This window comes from Protomyctophum bolini (genome assembly GCF_963924005.1).
Source record: "Protomyctophum bolini genome assembly, chromosome: 20".
Classification (NCBI taxonomy): Eukaryota; Metazoa; Chordata; class Actinopteri; order Myctophiformes; family Myctophidae; genus Protomyctophum; species Protomyctophum bolini.
In genome coordinates, this window is record NC_137881.1 from 17438596 (window position 1) to 17454803 (window position 16208).

The window sequence follows — 16208 nt, forward strand, 5'->3', positions numbered from 1 at the left end:
GGCTATTTTTATGGATCTAGGTACTAGCAAATACATCAATAATAATAATAAAATAATAGCTAAATAGGAAGAAACACAGGAAAAAAGTGTCAATCAGTCAGAAAAGAAAGAAAAATAGTGAAAATAAACAAGCTCAAAAAGCCCCTATGGAGCTTGTAGATCGGCTATTTTCACAATTTTTGAAAGAGTTCAGGAGGTTAATTAATTTGTATTCATTTTTTATATAAAATCTTAATACACTTCAACAACAGACTAACAATGTTGGCGTCAAACTCTTTGGTTTATTGGTGTAAAAACAAAACAAAAAGAATATCCCAGTAGTCACTAGATATAATTATGCACCAGTGGTTCTCAAAGTGGGGTCCCTCCAGGAACCATTGAGAATCATTGAGTACTCAGCCCCCTACTAGTTGAGTATAAATACTTGAATATGAATTAGAATTATAGATAGCCTCCTCCTGGTCAAATATTACTCCACTAACCAAGGTGAATGTTGCCCTGTCAAATGTGCACTTCCGTTAAAGTAGGCTACAAGTATACTTGCTTTTTATAAATACCTAAGTATTCCCAAAGTATAAATTACAAAGTAGCTCACAAAAGACATTTAGATTTGTTTTCTCTCTCAAATAATTCAAACAAATGTCAGAAATCTTCCAAACTAATTCAATAGCAGTGAAAAAGCTGAACTTCAAGCCTACAACGCCCATGTATCGCAACGCATAGTAGTGCGCTTGTAAATATGATATAGTTTCAGTGCATTAAAAATAAGGCTTAGGCAATGTCCTTCAGTATTTGCCATTGAAATGTGAGTGAAAGTCCTAAGGAATTAAACAAAAGAACAAATGCTCAACTTAAGCACAGATACCCCAAAATCTACAGTACTCGAGTAAATGTACTTACACACAAAATCACAAGTTGATATTTCTCACTTCAGTCGGTGTATTAGATCGTCATTAAAGAGCAATGGAACATGGAAGTGATATTTCTTTGGTTAAAACAAAAACAATAGAGCGCCGAAGTCTGACGTCAATATTGCTAGATGTCGCCAAGTTCACAGGTTCGTGTACTTTATTTGTACCCATAGGGGGATTTTAGACCTCCTCATATAAGAACTGTGATTGAAAAATAAACAAATCATCCCAGCCGTTTCTCTCATATGGATATGAAGAATCAACTGACTGAGAGAATTTTCGCTAGAAACAGACTATCAAATATGACAGACTTGACTATCGTAAACGATACAGACAACTCCCCGTCCCGACAATATTGCAGAGACAGCTTAACATTTAAGAATTTTCTCTGCTCATTTCATATAATATAATACTGTATGCCCTATCTTGCGCCACCCCTTACCCCTTATCCCTAAACTTATTTGCCATTTTTTTAAATAGTACAAATAGCCGATCTACAAGCTAACAACGTGTCGATCGGTTTTGGACATTATGAGGCGATTTGTAGCCTCAGGTCTAAATGGGTGGAAACGTGCGCGCATGCGTGTGTGCGTGCGTGCGCGACAGTCTCTCTCAATCTCTCTCTCTCTCTGTCACTGGGGTCGGGCGGGCCGGTTGAAGAAGGGCTCGGTCTCTCCGGGCGAGGCGGCGGGGTCCGCCGCTCCCCTCCCCCCGAACCCCCAGCCCCCCCAATCCCCCACCATCTTGAAGCCGGCCCCCCCCATCGTCAGCTGACCCCTCTGGACGAACACCAGCACCCCGATAATGAGCCAGAAGAAGAAGTTCACCCATACCGCCGTCTGGGAGAGAGAGATGGAGACAGAGTAACGTGTTTACTAGCAGCATTCCATTCCATCATCATAAGAAGGGTTGCCAAGTCCGCGGAGTCGCGGGTTTGCGGTTTTTTGGGCTCATTTAAAAAAATGTTTTTTGAAAATCGAACAAGTCAACATTTGTTTTCCTAGATGGTTAGCTCAAACGTCTGGGCACCTAAGGCTGCTGAGCCAGCCTGACGGCGTGCCGCGGGTTCGACTCCCGATCCGGACGGCCTTTGCCGCATTGTCTCTCCCCCCCCCAAAAAAAGAATAATAATAATGTGATAAATGCAGCAAATCTTTTTTTTTTAGGATTATACGGCCATATTATTGGATTTGTTTTGGCTTGTTTATCGAGGGGAGATTTGGCTTTGTGGGCTTGTTGATGGCTTTTGGTTTCTGGAGGTGGGTTGTCTTATTTCTCTCACGTGAGTTGGCATCACGGATCATAAGACACCATGCATTCCTCCTCTGAGCCGCCAGTCAGGTAAACCCCACATGAACCACTAAAGGGTTAAACCCCACAATGAACCACGTCAGCTTAACGTGACCAGTGGTGGACAGTTTTCTGAAAAACCTATGTTGCTATGTCAGTCGTTCTCAATCTTTTTCATGTCAAGGAAATGCCAAGTGCCGACCCCCATCTGAGAATATGTTGTTCCAGGAACCCCCTCGGAAGTAAAGATTTGAGTGAAAAACGTTCGCTGTGAAAGAATATATTCAAAGATTTGCGCCACAATTTTTCACACTATAATGGTTAAAACACCAAAAGGGGTTCCCGCCCAGAATGGGTTAAGTAAAAGTACCAATATTGTAGTAAAAGTACTTAAAGTACGAAAAGTAAAAGTACTCATTATGCAGAATGTCCCATTTCAAGTTTTCAGATGTATAAAAATATTTTGAAAATAGATCTGCTATTTTTTTAAATTAAAGTTTTCAAATAAACGTAGTTGAGATGTTGTGGAGTAGAAAAATAAGTACTGAAAATACCTCAAAATTGTACCACCGTGTATTACTAGCAGCATTCCATCATCATAAGACACCATACATTCCTCCTCTGAGCTGACAGTCACTTAAACCCCACATGAACCACTAAAGGGTTAGCCTCGGAAACCCAGACGTTTTTATTTCCAGGGAGGAAAAATAATAGTCTGGGGCCGAGTCCACTTCAATTCGGCATACAGTAGCGCAAATGTCGATTACTCTGCTGATTTCTGATCGTCTGCACCTTTGTTAACCCATTCTGGGCGGGAACCCCTGTTGGTGTTATGTTATACTTTAGATATTGAAAAATAGCAGATCTACAAGCTCATAGCGAGCTTGTAGGTCTGCTATTTTTGAAAAATCATGAAAATGTGGCCAAATGTTTGAATATATTCTTTCAGAGCGAACAGTTTTTAACTCAAATCTTTGCTTCTGGGGGGGTCCCTGGAACAACATATTTTCAGATGGGGGTCGGCGGCCAAATACATATATTTTTGGGGCGTGCTTGACATGAAATATTGAGAACCACTGATATAGAAACATGAGGTTTTTCAGAAAACATTTTGTAGAATCGAACTTAGGTCTAAATGGGTTAAATTGACGCACACACACACACTCCTCTCTCTGTCGCTCTAATTAATTAGTCTCATGTCGCACAGCTGCGTCTAGATTCTCCTGGCGGATCCTGCCGGGAGCTGCCACATCAACCACTTCAATTTACAATTTAGGCATTGAGCAGACGCTCTTAATCCAGAGCGATTTAGAGTAAGCAAGAACAACACCACATGGTATTACATCAAATAGGCGTAGCATAATATGTGACCATACCCATAACATCGGAGGTGTAGTTCCAGACTCTATATATCATCAGGAGGTGTAGTTCCAGACTCTATATAGCATCAGGAGGTGTAGTTCCAGACTCTATATAGCATCAGGAGGTGTAGTTCCAGACTCTATATATCATCAGGAGGTGTAGTTCCAGACTCTATATAACATTCAGGAGGTGTAGTTCCAGACTCTATATAGCATCAGGAGGTGTAGTTCCAGACTCTATATAGCATCAGGAGGTGTAGTTCCAGACTCTATATAGCATCAGGAGGTGTAGTTCCAGACTCTATATATCATCAGGAGGTGTAGTTCCAGACTCTATATAGCATCAGGAGGTGTAGTTCCAGACTCTATATAGCATCAGGAGGTGTAGTTCCAGACTCTATATAACATTCAGGAGGTGTAGTTCCAGACTCTATATAGCATCAGGAGGTGTAGTTCCAGACTCTATATAACATTCAGGAGGTGTAGTTCCAGACTCTATATAACATTCAGGAGGTGTAGTTCCAGACTCTATATAGCATTCAGAGATTGTGGAATAGTTTTCTGGCTACGCAAGACTAGTGATACTCCAAACTACGTATTTCTGCTTTAAAGGGTTTCCTTGGAGACCATGTGACCGACATGTGACTGACCTCAGCTTTGTGTAGACTGGTGTAGAACTGTACGCCGTTCAATGGACTGACCCATGTTCTGTTCTGAGCCTCTTCACATCTAGAGAGAGAGAGAGAGAGATTGAACATTTTATGAATTTAAAAGGATACAGAGACAAGAAAGCCTGCAGGCTCGTTTACATTGTGGTCCTTTTGGCGAAAGGGAACAGGGAGCAACAATATAAAACACAGAGAAAAAAACCAATCACATTTGTATCCTACTCCCCTTCCTTTTGAGAAATGGGGAGCAGGGAACAAGAAAAACGTAACAAAACAAAAAAACACAAAACAAATACATAAAAACCCTGAGCCGGTTGCTAGGCAACGCGAACGTGCTCGCGCATGAGTAGACTACGGTTAGAATTAGGATCTTCTATGGCTCTTTACTCGAAAACTACGTCGCTGTCCGTTTGTGCTGATCAGACATCCAAGGTTTCCATGTGATTTCTGAATTTTCATCGCATCGCGATTGAAATATAAAACGTCTCTCGAGCAGTGATGTTTTTGGCAGTAAATTTAGATTTTAGTTTTAGTCATAGTCTCTTCAATAGTTTTCATTTAGTATCAGTCACATTTTAGTCACCTGGAATGTTTTAGTGTTAGTCTAGTTTTAGTCGACTAAATATCATAAGATTTTAGTCGACTATAACTACAGTTGATTTAGTCGAATAAAATTTATTTTGGCGGGCCTTGATGCCGTCGTAAAGACTGATTTTACACCTGCTGAAAATAGCTGCTATTTTCAGCATGCAACCAAGTGCAAGTAAAAAACTTACTGGATGAATACAGGATCTCTTGTCCACTAGTCCCTTCCTAATATTTTAATCTAGTTTTTATTTGTTGACGAAATTGTCAGTATATTTAGTCATAGTTTTAGTCATCATGGCTTAGTTTTTATTTTGTTTTTATGTAGTTAAAAAAGGTAGTCGACGAACATTTTTCGTCATAGTATTAGTCGACGAAAACAACAATGCTCTCGAGAAAGATAGCTAGCGTGAGTTAATTTTTCTTACAATGGCGGTCTGCAAGCGGAAGTACTTGAGTAGTAATCTCCCCAATTCCAGCAAGCTATTTACCACAGTCTAAGTCTAGGTGTTACTTAATACATTGTAGTTAATGTGAAAGTCAGAGAGGGTATAGTTTCACAGTCATTGCTTCATCCAGGAGTCACTTTCATTTCCTCTGCTTGCTGTGTTTGTGTCATTGTACGTCAGCCAGGAGCTCCGTTGTTGCCTAGCTACAGTGCAGCCTGCAGGGACAGCCATGTGCACTTCTCTCCTTTAACCAAATGAACCCCAGCAGTGTCCCTATGCTGGACACACACTTACAACAATAACCAAATGAACCCCAGTGTCCCTATTAGGGAGGCACCGAATGGGAAATTCTTGGCCGAAACCCGAATTCCGATTATAGGAAACAGTTGGCTGAAAACCGAATACTGAATAGCCGGATATGATTACTATTATATACAGTGGTGTCATGGTGTTTCTTTTTACTGGTACCACAGCGTTTTAATGACGTCACGTGCATGCGCATGTGTGTGCATGTGCACATCGAGGCATGCACACAGAACAGCTGATATAGCCTAAGCCTATTGTTAAATAGTGTGTGAGAGTTTTAGACACAAACACGAAAGTAGACTTAAAATAGTTCAGGAATATAAACGAAGACATATCACAGGTTGTTTTCTAATCACTTGCTTTTCGATGTGCACAGTATATAATTTTATCTGAGGATCTAAACAGCAGCAGGAATCGTTTCTGGCTCAGAGGTATCGCGAGATTTGGCTGCCAGACAGCGATTACTTTACAAAAGGTCTCAGTCATTCAGAAATAGTGTTTGTTCATGAGCTGGTCACTGAGCTCTCCTTGACGACAGTGCATTCGGGGTGCAATCTGCCGAACTTCCGGGTGTAGTTTTGCTCCCATGAAAGCATCCATGAAAGTGTCACGTGACCTTTCCTTCTCAAAGCTTCCTTGCGCGAACAGCAAGGAGTATGGGCAGAAGGAGAGGCCAACCAACGTGTCCTACGGTCTGAATGTGTTAATGAGCAGACTTATGCCCATAAATGGACAACTTTCTTCATATTAGATGTATGTCGTTAGTTAGTTAGAAAGACAGACAGACAGGTTACCTGGTGATATTGGGGACAGTGTGGGTGACAGATTCACAGAGTGAGTCTCGTCCTATCTTCAACATGCAGCCAGTGATGAGGAGGAAGAAGAGGAACACTCCACACACTCCCAAGGTCAAGTTCATCCACAGGTGTTCCCTGTCAAGAGGAAGAGAGGAGATTAAAAGTCCATAGACTTGGGCTGCCACATGCATGACGTCACGCGTGGGGACAAAATTTAAGTCATATTTGGCGGACATTTGACCCGATTTCTCCTTTCATTGTCAATGGCAAATATTGAGACAAAAGCTGTATATAGGAGAAAATCTAAAATCAGACCTGTCTGAACTGAGTTGTACTGTACTGTACTGTACTGTACTGTGCTGTACAAGCTCTCCTCCCTGGCCACTGTGTGAGAGTAACAGTGACATCCAGTGGTATTTTTTGGCGAGGTGTTTCAGCTTTCCGCTCAGACACATACCTGGACACGTGGACATACTATAGCTACCGTGCTACGCAATGGATTGGCTGCACTACTCAAAAATAATCACACTTGTGTGAATTGAGGGGCACATAGAGATCAACTTCACTCCATAATCGACCTATCTGTTTTTGATCTTTTTTGTTACCATATAGTTATGGTGGGCCCTATTGTAAACAAGTGTAGTGCTTTATGGTGTCGTCCACAGTTAACAGTTTTTGTATTGAGTTGTGCTTGAAATGTACGGTAATTCTGCAAACTGTTGTCAAAATGTCTGAGCAAATAGCCAGGCATAGTGTCTATTTTACGTCATGATTATGTACGATGATAAGACCGCCCCTCACTTCACATGGGTGTGATCTTTTTTATAATGCAGCACGCTTGCACCTTTGTTGGATAAGCATAAGATAAAGTTGAAAAATAAACATGACCGTAGTGTCACCAAACTGTGGATATAATAGGCAACAGCTATTTATTGTACTGTACTGGACGTCACCTCACGTCTCCAATCTAACTTGTTGAACAAACTACAGTAATAAACTCACCAATAGTAAGTATTTACACACTGTAGTTGTCCTCATTGAGCATAGAGGCATGCTTTTTCCCCAAGACTGTTTAAGCAATGCCACCTATATTGAGTGACGTGACGGCAAAACTTACTGTATACATAGTAGGCCTATATATGATATCAAAACAATCAACCATGAATGGATTAGTACTTAATTAGAACTACCAACACCAGAGCTCACAGCTGCATGTCTGCTGTAGAAAGAAATACCTTTTTGATGTAGGACACACACACACACACACAATAGGAACACATTTCAGACAGCAAGCTGTTATAGTTAAACAACAGAGAGAGAGAGAGAGAGAGAGAGAGAGAGAGAGAGAGAGAGAGAGAGAGAGAGAGAGAGAGAGAGAGAGAGAGAGAGAGAGAGAGAGAGAGAGAGAGAGAGAGAGGCTGGATTGCGTCATGGACCAACAATGTCCAACTATAGCTCACAGTCTCTGTGGCGCAACCGGTTAGCGCGTTCGGCTGTTAACCGAAAGGTTGGTGGTTCGAGTCCACCCAGGGACGACTACCTTTTGGGGCCAATGGAGGGTTACAGTGCACACACACACAGCTAGAGGTGAACACCAGTGTCTGCTTATTATAAGTGACTTTGTCTGTCTGTCTGCCTGCCTACTTCATCTTATCTAACTATAAATGCACCAAGTCTCTCTCTGTGTGTGTGTGTGTGTGTGTGTGTGTGTGTGTGTGTGTGTGTGTGTGTGTGTGTGTGTGTGTGTGTACGTCTGTACTGTAATCCACGTAACTCGAGAACCGTTCGCCCCACCGACTTCAAATTCGACACACTCGTTCCATGCCAGATTCCCACCGCAGGGGGTGCAGTGCAAGGCCGGTTCTAGGGGGGGGCAGGGGTGGGCAGTGCCCACCCAAACGTGCGTCCTGCCCACCCAATCAAAGGTATGGGGATTCTTTAATTTTATATCACAAAATATCTGTACCATTTCTGATTGGGTGGGCAGTTTTTATTTTTTTAAACAATGGGGGACCCAACGTCTCCGCTGTCTCGGCCCCAGTCACAGTGAGCCCAGACTTGAATGGAGAGACACCGTCCCGACTCACAACCCATATTAACTTGCATTTGTGTCATGCCTGGTACCGCACACGACCATGGCTTGAGTACTCCGTTAAAAAAGAATGCATGTTTCTGTTTCCGCTGTCGGAGTGTTGTTAATGAAAGGGATGTTGTTTTTACCATGCGTGGTTACACTAACTGGAAAGCGGCACTCGAAAATGGAAGGGGGCTGCAGAAACATGCATCCAGCCACAATCATATACAGGCTGCAGCGACCTGGTCAGAACACAAGTCCAGAGAGGCGACCGGGGCGACATTTTACAGTATGCTGGTAGGTAAGACAGCACTTGAAAAGAACCGGCACTATGTTAAAAGCATTGGAGGTGTTATATTATTAAGTTTCTCTGTGTTAACGAGTTGGGGCTCTGTGGACCAAAATAAACCTTACATGACCACAGCGATGCTGCTGCCGATGCTCATGACATTGCTTCTGGTCTTTCTTTTTAATTATTTGAGTACACCTTAGAGAAGGATGAGAAGCTAGCTGCTATTGCTAAGAGCATGAATACAAATGCTACCTACACATCTAAGGGTATTCAAAATGAAATAATTGCAACATTAGCCAGCAGGGTTCTAGCAGAGAACCAGGAAAAATATTCAAAAGCTGACTCTGCAGGATTCTGTATAAAAAGTGATGGGACAAGGGACAGGACCAATGTAGAAAATATGTCTATAATTCTAAGATTCGTAAGTAAATCCATACCAGAGGAGCATCTAATTGGATTACTTGGAGTACACCAGCACTGAGATATTAAAACACATTTCTGAGGCTGACAATATAGTTAGCCAGTGTTATGATGGTGCTTTGGTGATGAGTGGAGTACGAGGTGGTGTCCAAGCACTACTTCAAAAGGAGGTGGATTTATATGTGCCCTATATTCACTGTTACAACCACCAGTTGCATTTAGTGGTTGTGCATGCTATGCAGGGTGAGCCTGAGCCATGTGCCAAAACGTTTTTTGACCTCTGCAATTCCCTGTATAACTTCTTCCGTCACCACTATGTGTCAGAAAGGTATGATGCTGTGCCATTATGATGTGACAAGGTGCATTGTTGAGAACGAAGAACGTCTTTGCACTATCCTGTCATATATTTCAGAGGATGATGAGGCCTCAGTTGATTTGTGCACTGAAGCATCAGGCCTTTTAATTCAAATGAAGAGGCTACATTTATTTGAGATTGCCACATTTCTAGTGCGGGTGCTTAGTGTCTTAATTCCAGCAAATGTTATTCTACAGTCTCATGCTGTGGATATGTGTTCTGCTGGTTTGGTTGTTACTGAATCACTGGAGTCCTTGAAAGACATCCGCAAAGAGGATTGCTGGACTGAGCTTTCTCAGTTATCTGCAGAGGATCAGGATGTGTCACATCAACCTAAAAGATATTAACATATTGAGCAAACGCCTTGGAAAGTGAAACTGGAAAAGACTATGCAACACTGAAAAGCGAACTCATTGTTGCAAAGCCAATGTTGGCCAAGATATGTTGTCCAACCGAAACAGATCTGGCCACTGTGTCTAAACACATGAAGACATAGAAGCATTTCCTGTGTTGCACAAGTTGTATGTGACAGTCCTTGTAATTGGTGTGTCTTCAGCTTCATGTGAGGGTTCCTTCTCCACGCTGGCACATGTCCTACCGTCGCACCATGATGCACGACAGAAAAAAGAACTTGGTCATCTTGGCACATGAGAAATCTATAACAAATACATTGGACATGGATGAATTTGTTACCATTTTTGCCAGGACAAACAGAAGACTCATGTTATAGAGATAGATAGAGAGAGATACATTAAAAAAAAAAAAAAAAAAAAAGATGAAAAAAAGATAAATGCAGCCTCAACAGGGCACAAGCCAGATATGATGATTGATTGTCAGATAGATAGATGGCGCATGCATTTCCAACTTGCATCGTTCCAAGTAGGCCAGTTCCCAACAGGCACCGCTCTAGTGACATAAATGACTGGAATAGGTTTGTTGATGCTGCATCTAGCATTGAAAAGCATAACAAAAGCCTAGATAAGTTGCATTCCACAGAAAACAGGGATAAAAGGGGTATTTCATGCACTTTTGACACAGTGACAGTCATATTCAGAGATATGAGTCATAGCAATCTGTAGCTGTGTCTTATGCAAATGTCTTGTGCAGTGGTATAAAGTAAGTACATTACTTTGAAGATTTTGATTATTATTACAAAACATAATACATGAACCATTTCAGCCCTGTATATAGTTTGGCCATTTTGAAAATAGCTGATCTACAAACTTGTAGATCAGCTACAGCATGTTTCTATATCAGTGGCGCTCAAACTATTTCATGTCAAGGCCACCTTTGCCACCGACCCCCATCTCAAAATATGTGGGACACACCCAGAAACATAGATACGAGTTAGAAAACGTTAACATTATACGTATATATATTCAAAGATTTGCACGTTTTCATGATCTTTCAAAAACACTAGCCTAGTGTTTGTCAAAGTGTTTATCAAAGTGTTTGTCAAAGTGTCTAGGAACTGCAGGGGTCCTGGTTTCAGGGGGTTTCAGGGCTCCCCATCTAAATTATCGATAGTTATAAGAACAGTCCTCACCGATACTAGTCACATGCAGTTACTTGCAACAAAACAGTTTTAAGGCCAGTCCAGAGTCCACACCAATGCAACTCCTTGCAACATGCAAACTAGCATCCCTTCTTGTAACCGCAATGACAGTTGCAAGGAGTTGCATTTATGTTTTGTTTCCCACATTTAGTTTTTAATTATAATTATTTCAAAACATTTTCAGAAAAACATTCCCAAAAAAAGCTTTTTTTGGGAATCCATTACACAGCTATGTGTGTCCCTATACGTGTCCCTGTGTCTGTCCGGAGAGCTGCTGCAACACGATAACTCTGTCATTTCTCCACCATTTCAGACGCGGGAAGTCTCGCCAGAACCGGGACGGCCCCCATTCCTGGGGGTATGGATGTTCCGGGGACCCCCCGGCTACCCTGACATGGTAACTCTGTCATTTCAGAGCACAGTACACTACAATACAGTACCCTAACTATACCAATAAATGTATAGTTGCACCGCTCAGCTCATACAGGTGTGATTTATTGAATTAAAAACAAATTCAATGATTTCTCTTCCAGTAATTTCATGAAGAAATAAAATTAAAAAAATCAGACAATGTCCATCAATTAGGAAAAAAATATTTAAGTACCGGTAATAGTGAAAATAGCAGATCAACAAGCTCAAAACACGGCGCTAAGCAACACGTTGGGAGCTTGTAGATCGCTAGTATTTAACTAGCTTGGGTGTCAGATGTCTCTTTGTAGTGTGAGTGACATCTTACCTGTGCATCTCCCCGTCGATGCAGCACGTGTAGAGCCAGTAGAGCGACAGCGAGAAGCACACGATGGCCACCGACACGCTGATGGCCGACACGAAGTAGCACACTGACGCCGAGCTGGACGTCTGGGCGCCGATGGCCCCCGACGTCACGTTGTAGTCCACTGTCCCGTAGAGCATGCACAGGCCTCCTAAATGACCCTGTTGACACATAGAGAGTTAGAGACATGTCACTGTCCCGTAGAGCATGCAGAGGCCTCTTAAATGACCCTGTTAACACATAGAGACATGTTACTGTCCCGTAGAGCATGCAGAGGCCTCCTAAATGACCCTGTTGACACATAGAGACATGTTACTGTCCCATAGAGCATGCAGAGGCCTCCTAAATGACCCTGTTGACACATAGAGACATGTTACTGTCCCATAGAGCATGCACAGGCCTCCTAAATGACCCTGTTGACACATAGAGACATGTTACTGTCCCGTAGAGCATGCACAGGCCCCCTAAATGACCCTGTTAGTGTTCACACAGAGACATGTTACTGTCCCGTAGAGCATGCACAGGCCTCCTAAATGACCCCGTTGACACATAGAGACATGTTACTGTCCCGTAGAGCATGCAGAGGCCTCCTAAATGACCCTGTTGACACATAGAGACATGTTACTGTCCCATAGAGCATGCAGAGGCCTCCTAAATGACCCTGTTGACACATAGAGACATGTTACTGTCCCGTAGAGCATGCACAGGCCTCCTAAATGACCCTGTTGACACATAGAGACATGTTACTGTCCCGTAGAGCATGCACAGGCCTCCTAAATGACCCTGTTGACACATAGAGACATGTTACTGTCCCGTAGAGCATGCACAGGCCTCCTAAATGACCCTGTTGACACATAGAGACATGTCACTGTCCCATAGAGCATGCACAGGCCTCCTAAATGACCCTGTTGACACATAGAGACATGTTACTGTCCCATAGAGCATGCACAGGCCTCCTAAATGACCCTGTTGACACATAGAGACATGTCACTGTCCCATAGAGCATGCACAGGCCTCCTAAATGACCCTGTTGACACATAGAGAGTTAGAGACATGTCACTGTCCCGTAGAGCATGCACAGGCCTCCTAGATGACCCTGTTAACACATAGAGACATGTTACTGTCCCATAGAGCATGCACAGGCCTCCTACATGACCCTGTTGACACATAGAGACATGTTACTGTCCCATAGAGCATGCACAGGCCTCCTAAATGACCCTGTTGACACATAGAGACATGTTACTGTCCCATAGAGCATGCACAGGCCTCCTAAATGACCCTGTTAACACATAGAGACATGTTACTGTCCCATAGAGCATGCACAGGCCTCCTAAATGACCCTGTTGACACATAGAGACATGTTACTGTCCCATAGAGCATGCACAGGCCTCCTAAATGACCCTGTTGACACATAGAGAGTTAGAGACATGTCACTGTCCCGTAGAGCATGCACAGGCCCCTAAATGACCCTGTTAGTGTTAACACACAGAGACATGTTACTGTCCTGTAGAGCATGCACAGGCCCCCTAATAGACCATTTTGTTACTGTCCCGTAGAAGGCGTAGGCCTCCTAAATGACCCTGTTAACACAGAGACATGTCACTGTCCCGTAAATCTTTGTTTGTTTTTTTCCCACGCTTGGTTTTGATGTCCCACTTCCTATCGTAGTTGATTAGGTCATGCTGTTTGTCTACCAATTAGCTTAGTTTATGTCAGCTATGTGTCTGCCAATTAGCTTAGTTTATGTCAGCTATGTGTCTGACAATTAGCTTAGTTTATGTCAGGTGTGTGTCTGGTCAGTTGGCAGATAGCCTCGGAAACCCAGATGTTTTTATTTCCAGGGAGAGAAAAAAAACGATGGGGCCGAGTCCACTTAAATTCGGCATAGAGTAGCGCAAACGTTGATCACTCTCTGCTGATTTCCTTTGTTAAATTGACGCACACACTCGCACACTCTGACTATTTAAAGTGAATGCGTATGCTAACTGGGGTTTATGCTTACAGCTAGCGGTAGAGATATAGTTAACATGCAAGAAGATTTCTGGTTTTGTTTGGAAATGTGTCACAGCTCAGCCTCATAGCGCTACTTTAATTTAGTTTGAATATTGGTAAGAAGTAGTCACCAACAGTTACTATAGTGCTGCTGTGGGGCACCGCACAAACCTCTTATCTTCATATTCAAACTTTTTGTTTTTGAAGGGCCCCAAGTGGGCCATCATGTGGCAGCCAAGTTTATGGACTTGTAATGCTTGTTTAGAGTACGTTTAACAAACATATCTTTGGTAGATTTGTTTGGTAAATTAATGTCCTACTTGATCATATACAGCAGCGTCACACAAAAGCATCAAAGGTAGCAGATCTACAAGCTGTTTCGAGTCCTGAAATCCTGAAAAGTATGTTTTGGACATATGAGGTGTCCAGATGACATACAGCACAGGCTGCCAGGCAGTGTGTGTGTGTGGGGTCATCTGACTTCAATAAGGGGGCGGTATGTGTATAATAGAATTGGGTACGCACACACGCACGCGGAGCCTCGGGTCACATGATATAAATCACAGTTCCACGTAATGTACGGTAGTATCATCAGTTATCACACCATGCAGACGCACGCGCGCGCGCACACACGCACATTTTAGCTCGGTATATTCTATTGTTTTGACAGTCGGATCTGACAGTATACACTATAGGCCTATACAGCCTCTAGCCATATTTGGTGATCCTGGTGCGCGCAACGTACGCTCACGGTGGCGCGCGCGGACCTGTCATATGACTTGACTTATTTATTATTATTAGGCAACTTTTACGTTCTATAATTTGAGCTTCAAACTATATAAGATTATCAGCATATTGTTGCTCTTAATACATTATTAAAGGCAAGCTGTTGGGGAGAAGGGCGTGGATGATTCCGTCTGTCAAACTAAAACAAACGTCTTAAGTTGTCGCTCGCCGATAAAAGCTGATATACAAGTTGACAGATCGGTTATTTTTTATATATAAATGAGACAATAAAGATCAGGGGAATAAAACTATAAAAGCAGCTTTTATAGACTCCTCCATAATAAAGTATAAATCACGCTTCAACAAAACATGCGTTTCTTTTAAACACTTAAACATAACTTTATAAACATACATCATGTATTATCTACTAAAACCACTATACCAGAGACTATAGGACGATCATGAGCTTTAGAAACAGGTTTTATGGGAAAGGCAAACCTCCGAAACTTAAACATCTAGTTCTTGTGAAGACAGTGAAAACCAAACACGATCCTGACTGTTTATTCCCGGAAGGAATTCAACAGGACGGTGATATTAACGCACTCTTATAACAATTTAAAACCAAAAACTATTAAGCTTTATAAAACCCACGAAACCACAGCCTATCATTTACAAGTTCCTGAAGTAAAAAGCAAAGGACATGCCGAAAACCCTAACTATAGCCAACGGTACATAAACATGCTACATGCAGGCTACCTCCCCCCAAAAAACGTATGCCGTTTAGTAGTTGATGAAATAACCAAGAGAATGAAGCTTTACATTTTAACACAAACGAGGATCACCTTGGAACTCATTGAATGTTTTTACTTTGGATGTTTTCTCTCTTTGAGGCAAAGACTAACTCTCCACAAGTCCTGATCGCCATCCTAAAGCCTCCTTCTTCTCTCTCGGTCATACAACAACATTAAACATGTTTAGGGAGTTGATATATAGATAAATAGATGTTTATAATATTAATATTTTGTACCTGTGATATGGTGAGAGCCGCGGCCGTCACGATGCCACAGACGAAGCATGCTGCGTAGAGGCACAGTTCCAGCACCAGCAACCACGGCACAGCAGCCATCACGGCGAGCATCATGCAAAACACTGCCACTGTGTACACACATGCACACACACACACACACACACACACACACACACACACACACACACACACACACACACACACTAGAAAAGTGGGAAAAAAATAACTTTTTTCAAAGTAACCATTAACCAACAAGCTATATATGGAAACAGGTCAACATTGGCCAAATTGTCAAATCATATTAAGAGGCAAACATTGTGAAAATAGCAGATTTTCCCTACCATGCATGTTAAACTTAGCCTACTTTGAGCAACCTACTCCAGAAAAGCTTCAGAGCCTACTATCGGAGATATAATCTTACATTATAGCCTAATCTGAAACTGTCAAATAATAAAGATATGTCAAATTGACATATGGTTTAAATAGTTATACTTTGAACATAACATTACCTGATACATCATGTTATGTTGTATTATAGGCTATTTTATAATCTATACTGCACATTTAGTCATTATTAAAATAATGATGTGCATGTTGTGGCGGTCCTTGACATGAGAAACTTATTTGA

At 42.1% G+C, this 16208-nt stretch overlaps 1 protein-coding gene across 1 annotated transcript; it reads right to left on the bottom strand.

Annotated features, from left to right (window-relative positions):
- Positions 1 to 257: 257 nt before the first annotated feature.
- tmem179ba (transmembrane protein 179Ba) lies at positions 258 to 15694 on the bottom strand (the record flags this gene model as incomplete). The annotated part of the gene is made up of 5 exons (XM_080792038.1): positions 258 to 1750; positions 4213 to 4291; positions 6365 to 6502; positions 11800 to 11996; positions 15581 to 15694. The coding sequence occupies 5 exons, from the start codon at positions 15692 to 15694 to the stop codon at positions 1544 to 1546; spliced, it is 735 nt and encodes a 244-aa protein (XP_080648164.1). The 3' UTR covers positions 258 to 1543.
- Positions 15695 to 16208: the final 514 nt, after the last annotated feature.